The sequence below is a fragment of the Calypte anna genome, chromosome 4B (genome assembly GCF_003957555.1).
Source record: "Calypte anna isolate BGI_N300 chromosome 4B, bCalAnn1_v1.p, whole genome shotgun sequence".
NCBI lineage: Eukaryota > Metazoa > Chordata > Aves > Apodiformes > Trochilidae > Calypte > Calypte anna.
In genome coordinates, this window is record NC_044249.1 from 16,734,013 (window position 1) to 16,750,669 (window position 16,657).

The following is a 16,657-nucleotide window of genomic DNA, read 5'->3' on the forward strand; positions in this document are numbered from 1 at the left end:
TTTTGTTGTAAAAGGAATATGTGGGTTCATTAATCCTTTTTTGGTTTGGGGTGCTTTGTGTATTGTGGGATTTTCAGCCATTGCTGAAAGGAGGACTCCTCAGTTTAAATCAAACTCTTAAAGGGAGTTTACAACTTGTGTTCAAGCCCTCTGTTTGTGTTTTGACACCTTGTAATGAACTTGTGCATTATAAACTATTGAAAGGGGGCAGCTGAGGTCTCAGCACCCATTCTGCCATGAGAATTGTGTCCTCCTGAAGAGGATGGAGCTGTAAGGTGAGAGTAATTGACTGCCTTGAGGTACTTAACCTCAGCTCTCAGAGCTCTTGAGATTTGGCCTGCAATTGACAGGGCCTGGATTTACAGGCACGAATCCATAGGATTTGTCCTCTAAAGATCTTGCATTTTTGGTTGAGGTTACTTAGAAATGGGATAACCAGTCTGGCTGCGGTGGTTAAATTTTGGGCAGATTTATTCCCTAATCCAGGTTTTGTGTGCCTGGACAAGCAGTGCTAGCACGAGGAAATGAAGGAAAAGAAGAGGCGGCTCAGGGGAGACCTCATCACTCCCTACAACTCCCTGAAAGGAGGTTGGAGCCAGGTGGGGGTTGGGCTCTTTTGCCAAATGACTTTCAACAAGACAAGAGGGCATGGTCTTAAGTTGTGCCAGAGGAAGTTTAGGTTGGATATTAGAAAGAATTTCTTTACGGAAAGAGTGATCAAGCATTGGAATGGGCTGCCCAGGGAAGTAGTGGATTCTCCGTCCCTGGAGATATTTAAAAAGAGACTGGATGTGGCACTCAGTGCCATGGGCTGGGAACTGAAATGGTGGTTCAAGGGTTGGACTCGATGATCTCTGAGGTCCCTTCCAACCCAGCCAATTCTATGATTCAATTCTATGATATTCAAGGTGAGGCTTGACAAGGCTGTGAGAAAATGAGCAGAGGTAGTATGAAGCCTTTTAAAGTATTTGCATGCAGTGCTGCTACTGGATGTAGGATGAGTGTAGTGTCTTCTGATTAATAACAGTTGCCTCATCAGTCTAAACAGCACTTAAAACTGGCATTCAGTCTGTCTGTCTGTCCACTTGTTTTTCTGTCCATGCCTGCCTGACATAAGAGTTTACAACAGAGGTAAGAAGCAGAGCTGAAGTCTGGCACTCCACCCCCCAGCCTTCCATTAATTTTACCTGTTTTAATTAAATCTACTTTGCATAAATCTGTGGATAGTTTGTAATTAAACTAAAATGAACGTCAGCAGCTTGTAGAAACAGTCCTAAGCAGTTCTGAAAAGCCATTGGTTACGTGTACTTAGTTTTGGTTTTAAAACTGCTCCTCTGAGGTCACAGTGATGAGGCTATCTCCTCCCCTTAAAACTCCCATGGTGGTGTGGAAATGCTTGGTTTTGGAGGAATTTCTTTGCTGATGAGGACAGAAAGATGCAAGGCAGCTGCAATGCCTAAGCTGCATTAGAGCGGATAGTTCTGCTTGATAAATTGAATTTAACCTGTCTGTAGTGTTATGCTAAAAGTACTGCACAGCTTCCAGGTTGTCCTCTGCCTGGCTAGCTCGGATTCATTCACATCAAGTGACCTCAGAGCAAGGCTAAAGGAAGTGGGGGTTTGTTTGTGCATGTTTTGAACCTCTGCTGTACTTCAAGCATGTCCTTGGTTCAGGCCTAGAGTTCTCTTTTCCACAGTGGTGTGTGGGAAGAGAGAGGAGGCAGCACTGCTGATGTGGCTGCAAGGACATGGATGTTTATGCAGGTGCTGCATGAGGTGGGTGAGTTTGTACAATGAAGGTAAGGCCAGGCAAAGGGAAAGGAACTTCAAGGTTACACTTACACTGTATTTTTTTCAAGCTCTTGGTGTTTCTCTGAGCATAGAGACAGCTCCACTGTTACGGACCAGAGGCATCTTGGAGACATCCCAGAGATCTCTGATGGGAAAAGTAGAAAACCTGTGTACAGCCTTTGAGGGAAAACAGGAAGTTGATAGTAAGTGAACACAGTTCTCCCCTATTTCTTCTCAAAATACTACTGATTTCAGCTAGGAGCACTGGGTATGTAGATGTTCTACACAAAAAAAAAGGCATTATACAACTAAACTACCATTTCCAAATACATGCTTAGCAGGAGTCTTTGAGAGACAGATATATAATGAGAATACAGATACAGTTTGTGGAGGTGGAGCAATTTAATTTGGTGCATTCACAAATAAAAAAAAACATAGTAGTGTAAAGCCATTGAAAAGCTGAGCGATATAATGCAAAAAAAATCAATAGAAAGTAATCTTGCTGCTGGGATCCCAAACTGTTGGATTTTTAAAAGCCTTTGCAAATTATTGGCTGAAGATGCTGGGTCTGGCTGGGTGCAGCTGCCAAGGCAGACTGGCAGTGAGCAGTCTGTTTTCCACTCCTGAAGCTGTTAGTTTTTCTGGGAAGTTGGTGCAAGTGTCTGTGTGCATTCATCCATCCATTGTCTGGAACAGTTTTGCAGGAAGGAAAAAAAAAAAGTCAGCTAAGTGTTTGAATAGTATTTGTGCCTTTTTGAGAAAAGTTGTATGAATCCCTCCCAATTCCAACATGACAGCGTGCAGTGAGCTTTGAATTCACTATGAAGAGGATCTTCAAAATATCTGAGCAGTCAGAGCTTCAGTAATCAGGTGCTGCTTCTTGGCCATGGGTGTGATACTGCAATGGTCTCTGGCAGAAGATTCAGCAGTTTTTACTCTGCTTCTCTAACAAGGACCCTTATCTGACCCTCTACCATCTTACTATTGCTCTTATGCCTACAGTTGGAAGTCTGGTTTTGCCCAGCCTTGAAGAAAGGCTGTTTTTATGTCTGCAGACTGAAAAAGGGGTAGGAAGGGCTTCCTGGTTATTTAAGAGACTTCAGCTGGGATATTCCTGTAGGCCTTTCTATTCAGCTCTTGAAGATAAATCAGAAAACAGGAAGAAGCAAATGTGTTGTTGGAACTACTCAAGATTTGGGTCTAGACACCTGGGATGAATGGAAGTATGTGGTGAGGAAGAGGCAGAAGGCTAAGGTATGTACTGAGTATTGCAGGTGCTGCTTCTGACAACTGTGTGGACCCAAAGCACCATGTTTATTTCAGCCTTAATTATGCTGATTGGACAATTCCTTCTTCCTAGCATGTGGAGATGTGTACTGCCACCCACTGTGTCTGGTGAGTATCTCCTTTCTACTCAATTTGGGACCAAGAGCTCTAATTCTATGGAAATGATGACCTGAAACACAAGTCAGAGTGGCAGGCATCCTTCATTTCTGTCAATAATTACATGAGAAAGTTGTAGTTTGTGGAACCATGCTAATTCTCTCTCTCAACATCCACTTCAACCTTGCTACACATCAAATATTAGCAAAACAAAATGCCACCTGTCAGTGTGTACTCAAAGTCTCTTTGAAGAACATTGTTGGGCTTTGGAAGTTGCTTTTGTGTTTAGCTGCTCAAAATACAAAACCCAAACCAAAACAAAAAACCCCTTTTGTTTGCTATTTCTGCCATTGATCAAACACATTTTATTGCTAATCTGGCAAGTGTTCATCCTGTCACAGAATGAATATTAGGTTCACTTCATCCAGGTTCCTTGGAAGACATGTTTTTATGCACTTTAGGCTGTCAATACCTATTCCAGGGCTGCTTTGTACTGTTACATTCTCCTTTACTGCTCTTTAAATGAACCAAAGAGCAGAAGTGGTTGAGAACTGCTGTGGTTGTTGCAGCCTTATTAAACAAATATTCAAGTGAAAGGGAAACATCGTTCCCAATTACAGCTTTTGAAATGGTCTCGTGTCCCTAAGTATCATTAGAAGTATTTTGAACTAAGGCCACATTTACTGGTGGAACCTGCAGATTTTTTCTTCACTGGTTTCAGAGCACAGTAATTTATTTACCCTGACTCCATGCAATTCCCTGGGGTGAGCCAGACTGGTGTGCTCTGGTCACAGGTTGGAGAGCCGCCTTCATGAGGGCAACCCAGCACCTTTGCATCTGTATTTTTCCTTTTGTTTTCGCTAATCGTTTGGGGCTTTTTTTGGGTTGTTTTGGGGTTTTTTATCTGGTTTACGGGAACCCCCAAGGCCCCGCCCCCCAGCCAGCGCGCGCCAAAACCGCGCGCCGCCGCGCTTGATTCTCCCGCCAACACGCCCCGGAAGGAGCGGGCGAAACCATTACACCGGCTGAGGGAGGGGGGCGGGAGAAGGAGGGGTAATGGGGATCCTCGGGGCTGTCTCTCCCGGGCACCGCGGCGGGGAACACGCTTGCTTCGGGCCCAACAGCGAGGTTGGTTCGGTGGGACGAGCGAGGAGGGACACGGGGTGGCAGCCACGCTTCTATCTTCTCCTTCCTCCCAGCACCCTCCCTCTTCCTCCCCCTCCATAGTTGTCCCGGTGGAGGGGTCGGGGCAGGCACCGCCTGGGGGGCGGAGCGGGGGTGTCAGTCAGCGCCGGCGGGAGATGCGAAGGGGCTGAGCGGGAAGGCTGCTGGAGCTCCCTCACCGCCTGCCTTACTCCCTTACTTTCTGCCTCTCCCTTACTCTCCGCTTCGGTCCTTTCGCCGTCCGGTTCTCCCGGCTGCTCTCCCGAGGCCGCCCTGCGCCATGTCCTTCCGCCAGAGGAGCCCGCACGGCGACGCGCAGAGCAGGTAGGGCCGCCCGGAGCTGAGGCGAGGGTTAGCGGTACCGCTGCTCGTCCCTTCGCTTCTGGCCGCGGATTAGAAAGAAATTCTTCCCTCTGAGGGTGGTGGCACAGCTTGCCCAGGGAAGCTGTGGCTGCCCACACCCTGGAAGTGTTGAAGGTCAGGTTGGATGGGGCCTTGAGCAGCCTGGTCTGGTGGGAGGTGTCCCTGCCCCTGCGGGGGAGTTTAAGCGTGGTCATTTTTAAAGCCCCTTCCACCCCAAACCACTCTGGGGATGTCCCCGCTCCCCGTCCCTCAGGGGAGGGGCCCTGCCTGTGGCCTCCTTGTCCCCGCCGCCCTGGGGCCGCCATGTTGTGCGCCCGGGCCGCCGCCCCCCCCTTGCCCGGGGTGCGGGACCCCCGGGGAGAGTGGGGGAGACGGACAAGGAGGGGACAGGGGACAAAGGGAACGAATGCCATGGCCGGAGGTGTCGCCAGTGCCTTCGGGGATCAGGGGGATGGGCGTAGGGGGTGGGGGGGTCGGTTGACTGCGGAGTTTCCTTGCGAGCCCCTCCTGAGGGGCTCCGAAGGCCCGCGCGTACTTGGTGGGGCTCGGCTCGATTTGTTGTAATAAAATCGGTAAATAAAGCTCCGGTGTCGGTGTGAGAGATTGTTTTAAAGGCGATAATCAAACCCTCTAACGCGGTCCCACAGTCCCCAGCCCCCGCCTCGCTGGTCCCAAGGAAGGAAACGCGGCGCAGATGGGAAGCGGAGGAAGCAGAACGAAGGCGATTTCCCCGTTTTTGATGAAAACAGGCACAAGCCTTGTGACAGCAGGCTGGACAGGTAGGCAGTGCTGCCAGGAGCTACAGTTCTCTGCTCTTTTGTTCCTTGGGAACTGGGAATACACTTGTTTTTTCCAGCCCTGCCCATTTGTAAATCATTCCTTGGTCGTGAATAGCTGGCCTGAAGGGAGGGAAAAGAGTCCAGTGAAGTGTTGTGTTGTTGGAGGCATTTCACAGGGATGAACGTTTTTAATTCTTGAATTTTAATTCTTAATTTAAAGCCCGAAGTCTTTAATAAATTATTAATGGTGTTCTGTTTCATGCTTGCTTACTGTTACTTATGTACCAGTAACTGCATAAGCTTGTTACGCTTGGTGATATAAGCTGTATATCCTGTTGAAGTAAAATTAAATGAGGTAACAAAAAATGTAAGTCTTGAAAGTTACCAGTTTTCATGTTTCTGATGGCAGTGCAGACCATCTTGAGAAACTGTCTGAGTATCAGCACAGGTATGGCAGGGTCTGCTCCTGAGGTCACTCACTCTGTTCATGCAGCTGCTTGCTGCCTTCCTTACCACTTCCCAGCACAGGTAAACTTTAATTTAGTGAAACCATCTTGTTTCTTATCAGTGTCTACATCTGGACTATTCATGCTATGGCCCCTTTACTCCTTTTTACCAGTGAATGGGAGTTGTGGCCTGAATCTTAGTTGATTGAATTTACATTTCTAATCTAGAACGAGATAAGTTGTGCCTGTAAGTACCATCTTTCTGTGCTGATAATAAGCAGAGAAGATAATGGTCAGTGGTTCAAATTATGGTATCTAGAGAAAATAAATTAATACTCATGAGTAGAAAAGGGGTCCTTTCTAGTTTAGTTTGGATTTTGCTCTGAAGTTCTCTTCTTGCACTAATACTACTCTCTGTTTACTCCAGTTAAGCTTTGTGAAAGTAAAATTTTAAAATGAGAAGAGGATTGGGATGGAGGGTGGGTCATACAGTGAATTTTTTGGGGGAATGCTGTAGTTGTAGGCTTGACAGTAGAGCTCAGTGTGTCTGGCATCAGAACAAGTTAAGCTGGAGAAAAAGCTGTAGACCTTCCCACATTCTCTGTATACGCTGCATAGAATCAAACAAGCACAAAAAGGTAGGATAAGTGTGTTGAGGAAAAAAACTCAGGTGTGCTCACCAAATGCTTCTGGGACTGTGCTGTTCTCTGCTGTGGCACAGCAGTCGTTGTACATGGTCTGCATTTCCTGCAAAGTTAGAAATCAATATAAGCAAACACTAAAAATCCTTAGAGGCTGAACAGGTATTTGCAGAGGGACCTGTACTGTTGCCTGTGGATTTTTAATTTTTCCAAGTTGGTAACTGGGCTTTATCTAAAAGGAACTTTGAATTTAACAAAAAATTTGAAATAGTGGAAGTTGATTTCTGAGCTGGAAGACAGGGGAGTTGGAACCAGTTTTAGCACAGATGGATCTAATTCCCAGACTTCAAAGGATATCCTTGTTCAGAATCCTAGGAAGTCTCCAGAGCATTTCCAGATCTACTGTAAAAGTTCTGATTTGTAGGACACAGTTCTGAGTTTGTACATTTGGAAAATTGATCACGAGGAGGACTGAAACTGGAAAATGTTCTAATAATTTGACTCTTGGCTAGGAAGTGTTACAAGCTTTTCCTCTGCAACAGTGTGAACCTTCTTGTGATGCTCATGGACTGCAATAGTTGTTAAATAGCAGTTTGCAAAGTGACAGCAAATCTCAGTTTAGTAGCTAAAAATTGACTGCTTGGTTTTTTTTTCCCCTTTACCTTCTCTACTAATTATATTTCAGTATGGAGCAACTCTTGGTACAATTGTGTAAATTTACTCAGCAGTACAATTGAATCCTGCATACTAACTTCTGTCACATGTAGCTAATGAATCTGCAGTAATGAAAGAATAAATATTTGCTAGTTCAGTGGAGTGAAAATAAATGAGTAAATTAATAGTTAGCATTTCTCATACCATTTTCTGAAGTATACCAGCTTAAAGTTATTGAAAAGTGTAGGCTAGGTCACATGAGGCAGTGGTGTGGTTCTATGGTTATCTACATAACCTCTACAAAAAAAAGAAAAAGCCAAATCCCAAACCACAAAACTTCAAGGTGCTGCTCTCAATCAATTCTTGAATTTATAATGAAGATATGTAATAGAACACTGAGAGATTCTCACAACCACTGTGAGTACTATGAATTAATATATTACACAGGTAACATGCTGTGAGTGTGGGAGGTGCTACAGGTGGGAAATAGAATAAAATACATTTTTAATGTAGAGGATTGTTGGTTTTTTTTGAACTTTCTTTCTAGTTTTACAACACCAGAAGGCCCTGGACCCCTTTCCCGGTGTTCAGACTGGGGAACTGCAGTGGAAGAAGATGAAATGAGGACCAGTGTTAATAAAGAGATTGCAAGGTACCAGTGGATGTTTTAAGATGCAGTGGGGAAAGGAGAGGAAATGGCAGATGTCTTGTACAGTGTGTGTTGATTTTTAGTTTTAATTTCACCATTCTAGTAAAATCTGGCCATCCTTAGATTCTTTTCTGCTGCTTTTAGGACAGCTTTGTCCTAAATCCTTCAGGAATGACATAGCATGCTCTCTGGAGAGCTGGTGTGTATCACTAAGTAGCTCCCTTTTGGAAGAACCCTGAATCTCTTAGACAAATTACACATATTACTGGCTTTGCATATAATTGCTATGAAAAGATTTTTAGGGAACAGACTTCAGAAAAGAAAGACCTCAAGAGATTTTTTTACAGGAAAACTGAAACATCAGTTCCATGGTGGAACAGTGGTTATAGTACCAGGGTTTTTCAAGACAAGTGGTTATAGTACTTGGCTTTTTCAAGACTGCTGCTTAGCTGAGGAGTAAAATCAAGAGTGAGTTGTGACAGTGCAGCTTTATGTGTTCTCTTTGTGTATATTCTTAATACAGATTTGAACTCTTACAGGTATAGAAGAAAACTCCTAATAAATGAATTTTCAAGAGAAAGGAAGTCATCCTCTGGAAGGTAGGCTCAATTTCTGGCTTAGCTGAGGAAAATCCTGATAATAGGTCTGAATTTTTGTATGCACCACTGTTGCTTCTGAAAAGACTCAGTTTGAAATAGCTCACCTTAGGTCTGCTGTAACATAATAACAGTAACAACACAAGCAGGGATTCACTTGGAAAGTTTTAACCAGTTTCTTTTTAATGTTGTACACATGGTTTGTTTTGAGTGTTGCTTGTTTTCTAGTACACCTAAACTTGAAAATGTTTTTCCTTTAGTTCTGATTCAAAGGAGTCCACTGTCACAGTAGAACTTGAGACGGATGAAGTGGTTTTGATGAGAAGACAAAAACAGATAAACTATGGAAAAAACACAATTGCATATGATAGATATATTAAAGAAGTTCCCAGGTAAGCTGAGTTGCTTTTTTGGTTTTTTTAACTAAATGTTCAACTGTAATTCATACCTGCTTTTTCTAAGCATATTGCCACAGTAAGCTTGATATCTGGGACATTCAAATAGAACACATCTACAAATTAAACCTTTTAAGATACTTTTCAACACTAACAATCAAATGAGGTACAAATTTTATTTTTTTAACATAAATATCTTTTTGTACTTCCTTGTGCTGCAGAAATGGAAGTGAGAGTTCTTTCAGTTATGCCTGTTGACTAGAGGAAATGAGTCTGCTTTTTGCCTCCACTTTTCTCATTAATACACAAAACCAGCAAGTTCCTCTTGAGCTTGGAATGTGTTACATGCAGAAATTCAATGCTTAAGTTGTCAGACTTAAGATAATACTTTTGTGTTTTGACTTGAAGACAGAAAAACTGAACTTCATATGGAGATGACAGCTTCTCACTTGAGTACTGAAATTGTGCAGTAGTCTCACCTCTTAAAAAATATGTACACTTATGCTTATTACAGCCCTGCAATTTCTGTGTAGCAGGCAGCCAGTCTTAATAAAGCTATATGATATGTCTATGTGAAAAGCATTAATGAATCTTTCATGTCTAATATCTGGATAGGTGCCATCGTGTACCAGGAGTGCATCCCAGAACCCCAAATAAATTTAAGAAGTACAGCCGTAGGTCCTGGGACCAGCAAATTAAGCTGTGGAAAGTTGCATTGCATTCCTGGGACCCACCTACTGAAGAAGGATGTGATCTACAAGAAATGTATGTATACAAGATACCTTTGTAGTAAATACATAGAATATCATGTTGCCTTTTTTTTTAAAGAAAAAAAAACACATCAAAGAAAACCTCTGTATAGCCCCTTTATGAGACAAGTCAGTGTTTGCAGCATATTTTCATTAATTAGTTGCCCACATGTAGTGCTGGCCAGTTCCTTCTCAGTCAAAATATGTTCTGGCTTCCAGGAACTGGCTGGTAAGACTACATTTAACCAGTATCCTTGAAAGGCATACGTGGTATCACACTCTTCTTTATGTCCAGGGGGTCCAGTGCTCATTCTGCAGTGCTCTAAAAAATACCACACCATTTAGGGTCAGGCTGATGCTTCCAGAGCAATCTACAGATAAATCTATAGTAGAAGCAGTGCTGGAGTTCTCACTGAGTCACAGATCTGATGAATATTGAACTTGGACCAATACAGTGGACAAGAAACTGCCTTGTAGCCTTCTCACTTGCTGATTTGGGAACAGAGGTATAAATTCTTGTTTCTTGAGCAGAGAGGAAGAAACAAGTACTTGTAAAGTCATATCAGAGTACCATAATATTAAAAGCATGGAAGCATGGCCATGAGCATTCACAATCCAAGCTACTGTGGCATTCTGCATTAGAAGATTTGGATTTCCCTCTACTGAAAGTAATAAAGCTCATCAGGGAACATCCAAAATAAATTACAGAATTAAGGGATGCAGCTGTAACTTAATTGCTTGGGAAGCAGCTTTGTTACAAACTATTGGTTTTCCCTAATAGTGATGCTGATTTTAAAAACAAATATGGAGCAATGGAATCTAAAAGCAAAGGCTTAATTTTAGCTTCCTTTCATTTGTAATCAATGTGAGCAGAGTTGGTATTTCAGCCCACAGCCCACTGTTGGTGTTGGAATATGAGTCTGTCTTCAGATGCTGGGGTTTAATTTTATGTATAGTGTATGTTAAAATCTTAGGTTGCAAAACAAATTGATGAAAACCTTGCCTGGAAAAAAGTTCCTTGCTCTTCCAATAACATTTGTCATCATTTCTGTTGAGGCCCTGTTTGAGTGTTGGGTACCTGTTATCCTGTTGCCTTTCTGCAGTTTGCCACCACTGTACCTGTAATTTCTGTAGGTCTCTCTGCTCTTTTCTTGGCCATCATTTTCAGAACTGCACCTTAAGAGTGCAACTTACAACTAAAACTGAGCTTCAAGTTATATGATTTTTAATTATTTTACAGTAGCCCTGTTGATCTTGGTGAGATGGAGACAGAGTCTGTCGGAAGCAATTCCACTGAATCTCAGACAAGCTGTCAAGATAATAATGTAAGCATATCTCATTTGCATAAATATTTGTTAATAATTGCCCATTAATTAGAATTCTATCCAGAGGAGCCTGAATACATGAGAAATTCCATAATCTGCCATGTTAATGGACTGCTTGTGTATGAGGCTGGGCAGTCATTAAATTCAGACATTTTCCCAGCTGTGTCCTGTCTGTAGTCTGAGTTTAGAAATGTTAAATGACTCTCTCAAATGACAGATGTTTTTCAAAGCCTGCAAAAGAAAATTTACCTGTTCATAGCATGTCAGGTGTGATCTGTGATACGCAGTGGAAATAGTAGTTTAGATTGCAGTATCTAATTTTAAAATACATTTAATTTTCCTGGCACACTCAGCCTTTCTGGAGTAGGCTCTTCTTATATCCAGAAATCATTTAGTACAGCTGAGCAGTAACCCTCAGTAAAGATCTGGTAATTTGTCCTTACTGGGTTTGTTCCTCTGATGAATATAGAATCTATAAGTGTTTTATGTATGTATATATATACGTTCTTAAAACATTTGCTATAAATCTTTGAATGTGGTAGAATGGGCAGAAGCTTTCATTTAAAGCTCTTTAAGCTTAAATAGCCTTGGGATTTGGTATGGCATTTAAAATGTAAGCTTCTGCTACAGGCTGGTCTAAATGAATTACAGATATGAGATTAATTATTGCATAACTAAACCTGTTTTTCACTGCTAATGAGTAACTGACTTTGTTTTCCAGGATACCTGTTCTGGCACTCCTACCAAAGTTAGGCATGTTGACTACCAAGCAGAAGGTGAATTTGATTTGGAAGTCTGTTTGAGTGAACCACTTAAAGATTTTGATACTGTGAGTTAAATAGTCTCTTGCAAACAATTCTAGGGGAAGTTACTTTTAAATTTGAGACAGTAGCTTAATTCATGGACTGTTAATAATAAGAAAGCTTAAGCAAAGTTGAAGACTGTTCTCTGAGTTGTGGTTGGTCTGTATATCCTCTGGACCTCTGGAAAATACAATTAAGTTGTGTGACTTCTTTTTAAATTCTAATTTATGTATATCAGATATTCTTATAAAACCTTTCAGTAGAAAAAATAGGCAAAGGCAGTAAATCCTTAAGAAATTAAATAGTTCAGTAAGGTCCTACTGATTTCCTCCCCCCCCCACACATTATATTCCTAACTCCAATTGTCCACCTGCAGATTCAAGAGCAAAACAGAGGGAGTATTTCTGAGCATCTGTGTTACTTTGCTTTTCCACCTGGCTCTTCTGCAAAGATCTGACTTAAAGTAACACACATAGAGGAAGAACCACATAGCTGATTACTAATACTAAACTTATTTACTGTAGGAGGAACTGCCTTGCATAAGATACTATTTGCAAAAATGGTACAAAAACAATTGGAAATTAAATACTCTCAAGAAACTGGAGATCAGCATGGTAAAGCCTACACAATAACACTTTAAGAAGCAGTAGCTTGAATTTGAAATTTGTAAATAGTCATCAGTCATTTGATAATACAGTCAAGAAAAGAATGTCCAGGGAAAGTTGATTGATTCTTTTTATTTGTTGAATAAAAATGTAAACCTGTTGTAAATGATAACACTGTACAGACTTCCTGCTGAAAGCAGTTAATGTTTCTATTGCTTTTGTATGGGACTTTACTGGAGAATAAATGGAATTTCTTTTACTTGTGACTCTTCATTTCCTACTAATGATGTTTCATGGATAACAAAATGTAGGAAAATACTACAAGTCAGGTATCTGAGAATGATACTGGTACTAGGCTAGGATATATGTGTCTTAGACTGTCCTGAGGGAGACCTTGAAAACTATTTGTGTGCAACCCACTGGAGTGAATTTAAGATTTAGTCATAATGGATAAGCCTGGTGTTGACCTTTTGCAGATTCCTTTACAAGCATTTAAGTTCAGTAGCTGTCCTTTAGCTGGTTGCCAAGTTCTGTTCTCTAGAAAAACTGCTAGAAGAGGTAAGTGGGCACTTCAGTCCTGTTTCCTGTGCAGGACATCTTGTTAAAAGTCACCTCACCTGGTTTGATCTCTGAAATGGAATTTTTTCCAGAGATAGGCATCCAAGTGGTAATTTATCTTGCTTACTACCTGGGAGAAGCCCTCTCTGCCCTCCCTAGATTGCTTATCTCATGGCACATTTTCTAATCATGCTGTCCCTAGTTGTTCTTAAGCTTTTTTTTGTTTGTTGTTTTGGTTTTGTTTGTTTGTTTCTTGGGGTTTTTTTGTTTTGGTTTGGTTTTTTTGTGTAATACCTAATTGTAGCCTGAGACACAATTTGCTTTCAAACTTCTTTTCATTTAAACCCTTCAATAAACATAATCTTAAGGTCAAGCCAAACTCTTCCATGGTTCACTCAAATTATTTGATGGTTGTACTTAAAGCTGCTACCTATTGGCTAGGAGGGGTTTAAAGCAGACTTCCCATGTAGCACAGTGACTGTTCTGAGTGTCTCTGATTTTAAAGTTGATGATAGGCCTGACAGACAAGTGCATATGAAGCTTCTTGGGAATACTTTCAAGTTGTGGCTACTTACTCTTAGCTTTTTTTAATGCTTAATGCATCTAATTGGAGTCAGCCACTTCAAGCTTACTGCAGTTCTGGCTCTGGCACTTCACCATTACTAACTGATGGCACTAAACTATTTTCCTGAGTGCTTTGTTGAGGTGTTGAAAAGGTTAATGTGAAGCCAAGAATAAAACATTTCCTGTCTTAACCTACAGATAGCTCATGCAGCTGAACATCAGTCTAGGAGAATGTCTTAGTGTGACATGATGTGGTTTTACCCAGTGTGAAAAGAGGAAGGCAGGATTTCTGAAGAAGACCACTTATTGTGTGCCTGCTAACAAGTATTTTCTGTCAGCTTGGTTCTGTCTTCATAACCTTGAAGTGCCTGCTTGTGGTTGGCACTTGAATGTGTCACAGTTTGAGTATTATTGAGAGACTCAAGTGCTTGAGCTGCTTTTACGAGAGCTGTGGTGAGTAGTGATACTTGAGCTGCCTGGTTCAGTGGTGTTGGACTGGAGTGGCTGTGAAGTGAACTGACTTCTCTTGATGCTGTTCTGAACCTTGGGTTATATCTCAATTTTACACAAATAAAGTGGCAGAATATTTCAAGGTTACACCCAAGCTGTCCAGGATATCTTAAATGAACTTAGGTCCTGAGGTATTAACAGATAGATGTAAACTCATCTGCTGAGCAACATGGGCCATAAAATACCCATCTTAAAAAAGCCTGAAGTGAGTTAGTAACTTGTTATGTGAAGAACCAGAATTGGGCAGTATCAGAGTCCCTGTGCTGGAAGAGAATTAGACTTTTCAGGAGGGTGTTAATTTGTACCTGGGTATCAGAACACCCAGGAGAATGAGTTTTTTGAAGAAAAAATGCCACTGTAGCTGACCAGACAGGTTGGATCAGTGGCATATTCAGAAAGTTGTTTAAAGGCTTCTAAAAGGTAGGGTTACTTTGACCTGATTTCTAAATAAAAATATTGAACCCAGTAGTTATCCACTGAGATACTTGGAGGAGATGAACACATTTTGGTACAAGACTTTGTTCTCCTAGTCTGAAAAATGTCTGTGTCTCTGAAAATCAATTGTTTGTTAAGCTTTTTCTATAACTTAAGAAAAAAAAGTCCATTCTAGGTAGCTTAACATGGTTCTTAGTGAGAATAAATGCTATTAAACAACAAAAAAAAAATCAAATTTTTTTTTTTTTTGAGCAATCTGGGTTTTCTGTGATCCATATGATTTTGTGACTTGTGTTCTTTGGAATCTGTCCTGGAGTTGGAAATACGGGAGTCTTTCTCTGGCTAAAAGATTCAAGTCTAGGGGAATGCTGGGAAAACATCCTGAAGAGCCATAATAGCTGCTCAGAGTAGAAAGCTGTCAGGCAAACAACTGAATTATCCATCATAAACAGACAAATATTTCTTCTTTGGCAAATGTCTTGAGATGCTTTTAAATTTCTGCAGAGTAACCTCTCAGTCGTTAGCCCATTAACTTAATAATTAACTTAATAATAACCTGAGGCCAGGCCAACTAACTTGGTACTACTCAGCTGGAATTTTTGACCTAGCTCCTGGGCTCTGATCATCTTGCTCTCAGCATTCCATGCAACGTGTCCCCTGAGCAGTTCTGCACACACAACTGCCTGTCCCATGGAGATCAGGGCTGCTTTTCACTGTGCTGCACTCAGTTTCATCTCTGTTCCATCCCTTCACCTTTCAGAGTGATGCTGTGTCACTTCTGCTGCAGAGTGTAAGATCCTGTGTTACTGTTCCTTTTTCTGTACTAATTTAAGCCTTGTTTTCTATTCCTCTTGCACTCCAACTAGGTTAAACACTTGAGCCTAGAAGTGTAGCTGGTGTATGTTCAGAAGCTCTTTGTGCAGCAGGTTTGGCTTTTTAAATTTATCCTGAAACAGCTGGGTATCCATAGTAGTGTCTTTAATCCCATGATTTATTTCAAGTTTTTATGGATTGCATTTAAAGAGAATGCTCACGTTGTCATCAGTTTGAATGTTTTTTTCAAAGGTACTAAAAAGCAAATTGGAAAACTGTTTTGTGCAAAGCCCTCTGGTGGTTGAATGTGGGATGACCACAGGTTTATGTCTAGTAGTAGACTGATCTTATGGAAAAATAAACATCCCTGTGTTCCCTTGAGCATAGTTGCATACATGAGAGGTTTTTTTAGATGGAGAATTAGCATGTACTGCTGTCAAACTTTGGGTTTATTAGGTTAAATCCTTTTAAAAATAAAAATGAGCAGGTTGTTATGTAGGCAGCAGAACCTGTCAACCCTGCTTTTTATAGATTTCTGCCTTCTGTTCCATGCTTCTCTAAGTCCTTTCACACCAAGGCTTGTCCTGTTTCAGCATCCTTCATACCATGCCAGTTTTACTGACAGGAGCTAAGGCTAATTTAATGCTCCATCTGTTTTGACTGAGGAGTGGGTATACATGTGCTGATGGGATAAGAGCTAAGCTGTCCCAGCTTTTCCTTCACTTGGGCATTGATTGGGTCTGTCTTGATGGCTTAGGTGTTGTTGTATAAAGCTTAAATGAATGTAGGTGTGTCCCTTGTTAAATACCTGGAAATTAGAGGGGATGGGACAGTTGTTTTGAAAAAGTCTGCCTCCCAGTAGAGAGCTGGAAGCCTCTTTAAGGAAGAGGCTTATTTGTTCCATGAATCCATTCTTCAATGAAAAATACCATCCAGACATTTTGTTCATGCATGTATTTATTTACTACAGTTATTTTCAGGATCACCTGCATTGTCACGTTGCTAATTTAGCTAGAACTCCTGGTACAGAGGCAAGGCAAGAGTGAAGATCTCCATGGAACTCTGCTGGGTGCTCAAGCACTTTTTTAACCAAAACTGGACTGGTAAAAGAGCCCTTCTGAAATAATTTTGTACTTACTGGAATTCTTACTGTTTTCTTCTGTGTGGTTTCTGAAAGTGTCAGAAGATTGGTTAATAATTGGTTAAGAATTCTTTTTTGATTGCTTCCTAACATAAGGATAATTTTGGCAAAATATATAAATAGCTAGGAAATTGAAGTTAATTTGGGAACTGTCAAAAATCTGTTTTATTTTCAAAGCAAACAGTGTAGTTAGGATGTAGCATAAGTACCTGAATGGGTGAGGGGAGAAAAGGGTATTGCTAAGCAGACTTTATTCTCTCCATGGAGTTTTGTGGCATCTGGGTGGTACCTAGA

General features: G+C 41.3%; 1 protein-coding gene across 2 annotated transcripts; it reads left to right on the plus strand.

Annotated features, from left to right (window-relative positions):
- The first annotated feature begins 4,247 nt into the window (after window positions 1-4,247).
- SLBP (stem-loop binding protein) lies at window positions 4,248-12,498 on the plus strand. 2 transcript variants are annotated; one of them, XM_030450660.1, is made up of 8 exons: window positions 4,248-4,661; window positions 5,336-5,479; window positions 7,768-7,872; window positions 8,409-8,468; window positions 8,726-8,857; window positions 9,476-9,625; window positions 10,850-10,934; window positions 11,656-12,498. In XM_030450660.1, the coding sequence occupies exons 1-8, from the start codon at window positions 4,618-4,620 to the stop codon at window positions 11,770-11,772; spliced, it is 837 nt and encodes a 278-aa protein (XP_030306520.1). In that variant the 5' UTR covers window positions 4,248-4,617; the 3' UTR covers window positions 11,773-12,498. The 2 variants fall into 2 exon arrangements, with proteins under 2 accessions (XP_030306520.1, XP_030306519.1); XM_030450659.1 differs by having other exon boundaries at window positions 4,467-4,661; window positions 5,348-5,479.
- Window positions 12,499-16,657: the final 4,159 nt, after the last annotated feature.

Bases quoted from the DNA above. Each gene is read 5' to 3' on its own strand.
- SLBP (XM_030450660.1), top strand. From the start codon at position 4,618: ATGTCCTTCCGCCAGAGGAGCCCGCACGGCGACGCGCAGAGCAG. The intron at 4,662-5,335 runs GTAGGGCCGCCC...AAACCCTCTAAC, and splicing joins CACGGCGACGCGCAGAGCAG to GCGGTCCCACAGTCCCCAGC. The intron at 8,469-8,725 runs GTAGGCTCAATT...TTTTTCCTTTAG, and splicing joins AGGAAGTCATCCTCTGGAAG to TTCTGATTCAAAGGAGTCCA.